Below are 7,823 nucleotides of genomic sequence, written 5' to 3' on the forward strand. Positions count from 1 at the left end.
CAATACCTGACACGTATAGCAATACCTGACACGTATAGCAATACCTGACACGTATAGCAATACCTGACACGTATGGCAATACCTGACACGTATGGCAATACCTGACACGTATGGCAATACCTGACACGTATGGCAATACCTGACACGTATAGCAATACCTGACACGTATGGCAATACCTGACACGTATGGCAATACCTGACACGTATGGCAATACCTGACACGTATGGCAATACCTGACACGTATGATGGTTAGCTCTCCCTGCCATCAGCCTCTCTCTCACAGGACCAAGAACATCTTTCCATATTCCTGGTTACGACACAGACGCAGATACAACGACGCTCCACGTGAGAGGGGCTAGTTCATGACCAGGGAAGGGAGAGGGAGAGAGAGAGAGAGAGAGAGAGAGAGAGAGAGAGAGAGAGAGAGAGAGAGAGAGAGAGAGAGAGAGAGAGAGAGATCCTGACAAGTCTTACTGAGCAAGATATCCTACAACTGCAGGATCTTAGGGAAACACCAGCGTGACACTGGATCCTACAACTGTAAGACCTGGGGGAAACACCAGCGTGACACTGGATCCTACAACTGCAGGACCTGGGGGAAACACCAGCGTGACACTGGATCCTACAACTGCAGGATCTGGGGGAAACACCAGCGTGACACTGGATCCTACAACTGCAGGATCTGGGGGAAACACCAGCGTGACACTGGATCCTACAACTGCAGGATCTGGGGGAAACACCAGCGTGACACTGGATCCTACAACTGCAGGATCTGGGGGAAACACCAGCGTGACACTGGATCCTACAACTGCAGGATCTGAGGGAAACACCAGCGTGACACTGGATCCTACAACTGTAAGACCTGGGGGAAACACCAGCGTGACACTGGATCCTACAACTGCAGGATCTGGGGGAAACACCAGCGTGACACTGGATCCTACAACTGCAGGATCTGGGGGAAACACCAGCGTGACACTGGATCCTACAACTGCAGGATCTGGGGGAAACACTAGCGTGACACTGGATCCTACAACTGCAGGATCTGGGGGAAACACCAGCGTGACACTGGATCCTACAACTGCAGGATCTGAGGGAAACACCAGCGTGACACTGGATCCTACAACTGTAAGACCTGGGGGAAACACCAGCGTGACACTGGATCCTACAACTGCAGGATCTGGGGGAAACACCAGCGTGACACTGGATCCTACAACTGCAGGATCTGGGGGAAACACCAGCGTGACACTGGATCCTACAACTGCAGGATCTGGGGGAAACACCAGCGTGACACTGGATCCTACAAATCTAACATGGGTCGGGGCACCGAATACTTGCAGTACACGAACTGTTACATGACCTGGAAAACAGGACACCACATGTGGGATGGACCTGGAAGCAAGAATGTAACCTAGAAAACTTATTTAACCCATGTGACCTGGGGACAGCATCAGGAAGGATCCTAGGGCTTTACTCCTATGTGACCTGGGGACAGCATCAGGAAGGATCCTAGGGCTTTACTCCTATGTGACCTGGGGACAGCATCAGTGAACCCTAGAGCTTTACTCCTATGTGACCTGGGGACAGCATCAGGAAGGATCCTAGGGCTTTACTCCTATGTGACCTGGGGACAGCATCAGTGAACCCTAGAGCTTTACTCCTATGTGACCTGGGGACAGCACTAGTGAACCCCAGAGCTTTACTCCTATGTGACCTGGGGACAGCACTAGTGAACCCCAGAGCTTTACTCCTATGTGACCTGGGGACAGCATCAGTTAACCCCAGAGCTTTACTCCTATGTGACCTGGGGACAGCAGTGGGACACCAGGGCCCTACACCAATATCAACTGGAGCAAAAGTAAAGAAAAAACCTGCGTCTTCAGTTAATGTGACCTGGGGATGACAGTAAAAAAACCCCGCCTGGTTCTTACACTTACATGACCTGGGGACACCAAGAAGACCTTGTGTCTTGTACCTGTGTGATCTAGGGATAGCAGTATGGACTCCAGGTCTCGTAACTATGAGACCTAGGAAAGGGAGAAAGACCTCAGCTCTTGTACCTATGTGACCTAGACACAGCAATGAAACCTCGGGTGTTGTACCTACGTGACCTGGGGACAACAGTAGAGACATCAGGCCTTGTGCCTACGTGACCTGGGGATAGCAGTAAAGACTCCGTGCCCTGTGCCTGTGTGACTTAAAGGCAGGAGCAATGACCCCAAGTCTCGTACCAATGTGCCCTGGGAAACAGCAGAAGGACACCCTCCCCCAGGTCATGCACCTACGCGACCCCAGGGGGGTAAAAACTATAAAGACATCCAGGTCTCATGTGAGCTTGGGAGTGCAGGAAGACCTCGGGTAGGGGGGGGGGGGGTCTTGTAGTACCTACGTGACCTGGTGAGGGCAGGGAAAGCCCTCCGGGAGACTTACGTGCCCTGGGTGTCAAGGGGATGGAGAGGGCAAGGACTGACCTTGACAGGACCGGCAGCAGAGAAGACACACAAGGTCAGGAGGAAGAGAACGCTGAATGCCTCCCCAGACATAGTGGTGCGGTGTGATGCGATGGTGCCTGGTCACTTGAGGTACAGCGGGTGGTCCGGGAGCGTCCTCGTCCTGCTGCTGCGTCGGCGGTTGAGAGCACAATACGGGCCAGGGCCCGCCTCCACCCGGCCTTTATACGTTCAGCGGCCGGCTGGTCCCGCCCACTGGCCGGCAGCGAGGCAACAGGTGGAGGAGGAGGAGGAGGTCCCACCACACCGGCCTATGACGTCACTGCTCAAGGCAAGCATTTATTTACTTTTTGATAATTGTCTGAGAAGTTTCTTGTAGCCTGGAAGTTCCTTATAGCCTGGAAGTTTCTTATAGCCTGGAAGTTCCTTATAGCCTGGAAGTTCCTTATAGCCTGGAAGTTTCTTTAAGCCTGGAAGTTTCTTATAGCCTGGAAGTTCCATATAGCCTGGAAGTTTCTTATAGCCTGGAAGTCCCTTATAGCCTGGAAGTTTCTTATAGCCTGGAAGTTCCTTATAGCCTGGAAGTTCCTTATAGCCTGGAAGTTCCTGATAGCCTGGAAGTTCCTTATAGCCTGGAAGTTACTTATAGCCTGGAAGTTCCTGATAGCCTGGAAGTTCCTGATAGCCTGGAAGTTCCTTATAGCCTGGAAGTTCCTGATAGCCTGGAAGTTCCTGATAGCCTGGAAGTTCCTGATAGCCTGGAAGTTCCTTATAGCCTGGAAGTTACTTATAGCCTGGAAGTTCCTGATAGCCTGGAAGTTCCTTATAGCCTGGAAGTTACTTATAGCCTGGAAGTTCCTGATAGCCTTGAAGTTCCTGATAGCCTGGAAGTTTCTTATAGCCTGGAAGTTCCTGATAGCCTGAAAGTTCCTGATAGCCTGGAAGTTTCTTTAAGCCTGGAAGTTCCTTATAGCCTGGAAGTTTCTTATAGCCTGGAAGTCCCTTATAGCCTGGAAGTTTCTTATAGCCTGGAAGTTCCTTATAGCCTGGAAGTTCCTTATAGCCTGGAAGTCCCTTATAGCCTGGAAGTTCCTTATAGCCTGGAAGTTCCTTATAGCCTGGAAGTTCCTTATAGCCTGGAAGTTCCTGATAGCCTGGAAGTTCCTGATAGCCTGGAAGTTCCTTATAGCCTGGAAGTTCCTTATAGCCTGGAAGTTTCTTATAGCCTGGAAGTCCCTTATAGCCTGGAAGTTCCTGATAGCCTGGAAGTTCCTTATAGCCTGGAAGTCCCTTATAGCCTGGAAGTTCCTTATAGCCTGGAAGTTCCTTATAGCCTGGAAGTTCCTTATAGCCTGGAAGTTTCTTATAGCCTGGAAGTCCCTTATAGCCTGGAAGTCCCTTATAGCCTTGAAGTCCCTTATAGCCTGGAAGTCCCTTATAGCCTGGAAGTTCCTTATAGCCTGGAAGTCCCTTATAGCCTGGAAGTCCCTTATAGCCTTGAAGTCCCTTATAGCCTGGAAGTTCCTTATAGCCTGGAAGTTCCTTATAGCCTGGAAGTTCCTTATAGCCTGGAAGTCCCTTATAGCCTGGAAGTTCCTTATAGCCTTGAAGTCCCTTATAGCCTGGAAGTTCCTTATAGCCTGGAAGTTCCTTATAGCCTGGAAGTTCCTTATAGCCTGGAAGTTCCTTATAGCCTGGAAGTCCCTTATAGCCTTGAAGTCCCTTATAGCCTGGAAGTCCCTTATAGCCTGGAAGTCCCTTATAGCCTGGAAGTTCCTTATAGCCTGGAAGTTCCTTATAGCCTGGAAGTTCCTTATAGCCTGGAAGTCCTTATAGCCTGGAAGTTCCTTATAGCCTGGAAGTTCCTTATAGCCTGGAAGTTCCTTATAGCCTGGAAGTCCCTTATAGCCTGGAAGTTCCTTATAGCCTGGAAGTTCCTTATAGCCTGGAAGTCCCTTATAGCCTGGAAGTCCCTTATAGCCTGGAAGTTCCTTATAGCCTGGAAGTCCCTTATAGCCTGGAAGTTCCTTATAGCCTGGAAGTTCCTTATAGCCTGGAAGTTCCTTATAGCCTGGAAGTTCCTTATAGCCTGGAAGTTCCTTATAGCCTGGAAGTTCCTTATAGCCTGGAAGTTCCTTATAGCCTGGAAGTTCCTTATAGCCTGGAAGTCCCTTATAGCCTGGAAGTTCCTTATAGCCTGGAAGTCCCTTATAGCCTGGAAGTCCCTTATAGCCTGGAAGTCCCTTATAGCCTGGAAGTCCCTTATAGCCTGGAAGTCCCTTATAGCCTGGAAGTTCCTTATAGCCTGGAAGTTCCTTATAGCCTGGAAGTTCCTTATAGCCTGGAAGTCCCTTATAGCCTGGAAGTTTCTTATAGCCTGGAAGTCCTTATAGCCTGGAAGTTCCTTATAGCCTGGAAGTTCCTTATAGCCTGGAAGTTCCTTATAGCCTGGAAGTCCCTTATAGCCTGGAAGTTCCTTATAGCCTGGAAGTCCCTTATAGCCTGGAAGTTTCTTATAGCCTGGAAGTCCCTTATAGCCTGGAAGTCCCTTATAGCCTGGAAGTCCCTTATAGCCTGGAAGTCCCTTATAGCCTGGAAGTCCCTTATAGCCTGGAAGTCCCTTATAGCCTGGAAGTTTCTTATAGCCTGGAAGTTTCTTATAGCCTGGAAGTTCCTTATAGCCTGGAAGTCCCTTATAGCCTGGAAGTTTCTTATAGCCTGGAAGTCCCTTATAGCCTGGAAGTTCCTTATAGCCTGGAAGTCCCTTATAGCCTGGAAGTTTCTCATAGCCTGGAAGTTCCTTATAGCCTGGAAGTTCCTTATAGCCTGGAAGTTCCTTATAGCCTGGAAGTTCCTTACAGCCTGGAAGTCCCTTACAGCCTGGAAAGAATGAGAGTGATCATCATTCCAGGAGTGTGTCTTCATCAGGTTTGTCTCGTGACCTCAGTAGTGCCAACATGGAATGCCTCCACTGTGCCGCCCACCACCACCACCACCCTCTGTCCTCGTTTTCTCTTACACCAAACTGAAATAAATCGAAAAGATCACAAGGGGGGGGGATAGGAAAAGAAAACGGAGAGCATCGAGCTCTCGTAATGAGAGTCAGAGGAGCCTGACATGACAGACGCATGGCCTGTTAGTAACGTGAGCTGATGACCACCCCCCAGTCCAGTGTCCATCAGCCTTCATCTGAACCACCAGTTACCTGATCCCATCGTCCTCGTTGTTGGGGGAAAACAAGCAGAAACACAGTATACAGATGGTTATTCCCCCTGGCTAATGGGGAGAAGCCCGCTAAGGCTAAGGGGTGAGAGAGAGGCTCGTGGCTAAAGAGATCTTCGTTTTCTAATGGTTCAGTCGACAGTAGTTCAAGTCGCATGTTAACTAAGGTACTAGATATGGCAAGTGTCTGTGTACTTTCCATAATCATTGACTTCATCAGAGGTCTTCATACTGTGTTCTTCCAGGGTTATGTCTCTCAGAAATCCCACATTCGTCTCCAGTTTTGCACAGCACCTTTTGCGAGTCATGAACGACCACAGCTCCTTGCATGACATAGCCCACTGTCATTCACCAAGGTAACACAGGCAGGTCCTCTACCACACTATCCTTGTAATCCTTGGCAGATCAGAGTTCTCCAAACCCATCTGTGAAGTGCCGTCCTGTTCACTCCACTCCTCATATCCTACAAAGACTAACATGTGATCACATGGATTGAGCGTTTATCATTAAACTTATCCATATACTGCTCATGCATACTGGCCGGCGCTGCCTATGCTGCATAGAGGGATAACAGCCTTACCCACTCTCACAGAAAAGAACTTAGCCCTTATTCTAGCGCTACCCACTGCGAACTCCATCGTATTCTAACAGCACCGACACATCTCGTCCAATCCCGAGTTCATGCTGTGAGCCTCTCTGACCAGCTCCACCAACACTCTCCGAACAGAGTGCCCTGCAGGATGCTAGTCCTGCTGATTGAAGCTGAGAACAGTGACCAAGACATCTAATTCCAATGGACATCTTCACCTGTCGGACATCAGCGTCATGACCCTGGACATATTCATGATAAACTTACATGTTGATCCTAGTCCTCTGCATCAGACTTTCTTGCAAACACTCGCAAGGAAGAAAACGTTCTGAGAGACGTTGAGGGACCAGGTCGTTGTTGTGTTTTGGTTTGATCATACTAGTCTCAAGATACATCAGTATCTCAAGTTAAAACATGACCTGCTTACACTGTAGCTGCCATAATAGACCTAGGATACAGTTGTATGTTTCAGGAATCTTGGGTGACAAGGACGATGTCCACAACAAGGTAAGGCTGGTCGCTGAGTCTATCATGCGAGGTCGACTGGTGGAGGTCTGCTGTAGGAACCCACCAAACCGTACATGGTTTTACTCTCTGAGTGTAAGAGGAAGTATGACACCACTGTAGGCGAGGACTGTGGTAGTGTTCACGATAATACATTTGTAATACCACGTAACAACGTACGGAAGGTGAGATCATCCTATCATAAGCTTATTTGAGGATTTTGAAACATGATTGAGAGTATGATTTCAGGAGCCTGGCCAAGGATTGCCACAAAAAGAAAAAAAATAAAAGCCATCCTCAGCAAAGCGTCCAGTCTCAGACATAGGCGTGTGACTCTGTGTTTCCAAGAAGGAGCTAAATCTATAAATCTGTGGCAGCTATTTTGACATGAATTTACCACCGACGGACTACACCTGAATGAACTACGAACTGCTTGTTTTACCAGGCGCCTTAGCGAGTCTGTTGTGGTTAAAACAAAAGAGAAATGCAAACCCGTGTGGAGCAGATACGGTCCTGTTCGTAGGTGTAAATTTCAAACACTTGTTATGTGAAAATAATTCATGTTGATACATGGAGTACTTTATTATATGCCTTTTGTTAATTTAGTTAATTTTGTTAATTTGTTAATTTTCTTTTTACTTGATCGCCGTTTTCCGCCTCAGCGAGGTAACGCCAGGAAACAAAGAAAGACTCATCCACTCATAAACACATTCATGCATACACTCCCATACACGCACTTATACATACATATACATATTAACATATACACATATACATACATATACATGTTAGCATATACCATATACCCATATAGATACGCATACATACACATACACAGCCATATACATACATGCATACATACATATGTACATATTCATACTTGCTGGCCTACATCCATTCCTGGCGCCACCCCGCCCTACAGGAAACAGCATCACCACCCCATGCGTCAGCGAGGTAGCGCCAGGAAAACAGACAAAAAGGCCACATTCGTTCACACTCAGTCTCTAGCTGTCATGTGTAATGCACCGAAACCACAGCTCCCTATCCACATCCAGGCCTC

At 48.2% G+C, this 7,823-nt stretch overlaps 1 protein-coding gene across 1 annotated transcript in view; it reads right to left on the reverse strand.

Moving 5' to 3' along the window:
- The window catches only part of LOC139746727 (uncharacterized), a 130,573-nt gene extending 127,926 nt beyond the window's left edge, over positions 1–2,647 (reverse strand). Inside the window, exon 1 of the mRNA XM_071658213.1 lies at positions 2,470–2,647. Coding sequence (XP_071514314.1) covers positions 2,470–2,541 — 72 coding nt within the window. The 5' untranslated portion in view covers positions 2,542–2,647. The remainder of the gene's footprint in view (positions 1–2,469) is intronic.
- Between the last annotated feature and the right edge of the window lie 5,176 nt (positions 2,648–7,823).

Source organism: Panulirus ornatus, chromosome 66, assembly GCF_036320965.1.
Source record: "Panulirus ornatus isolate Po-2019 chromosome 66, ASM3632096v1, whole genome shotgun sequence".
Taxonomy (NCBI): domain Eukaryota; kingdom Metazoa; phylum Arthropoda; class Malacostraca; order Decapoda; family Palinuridae; genus Panulirus; species Panulirus ornatus.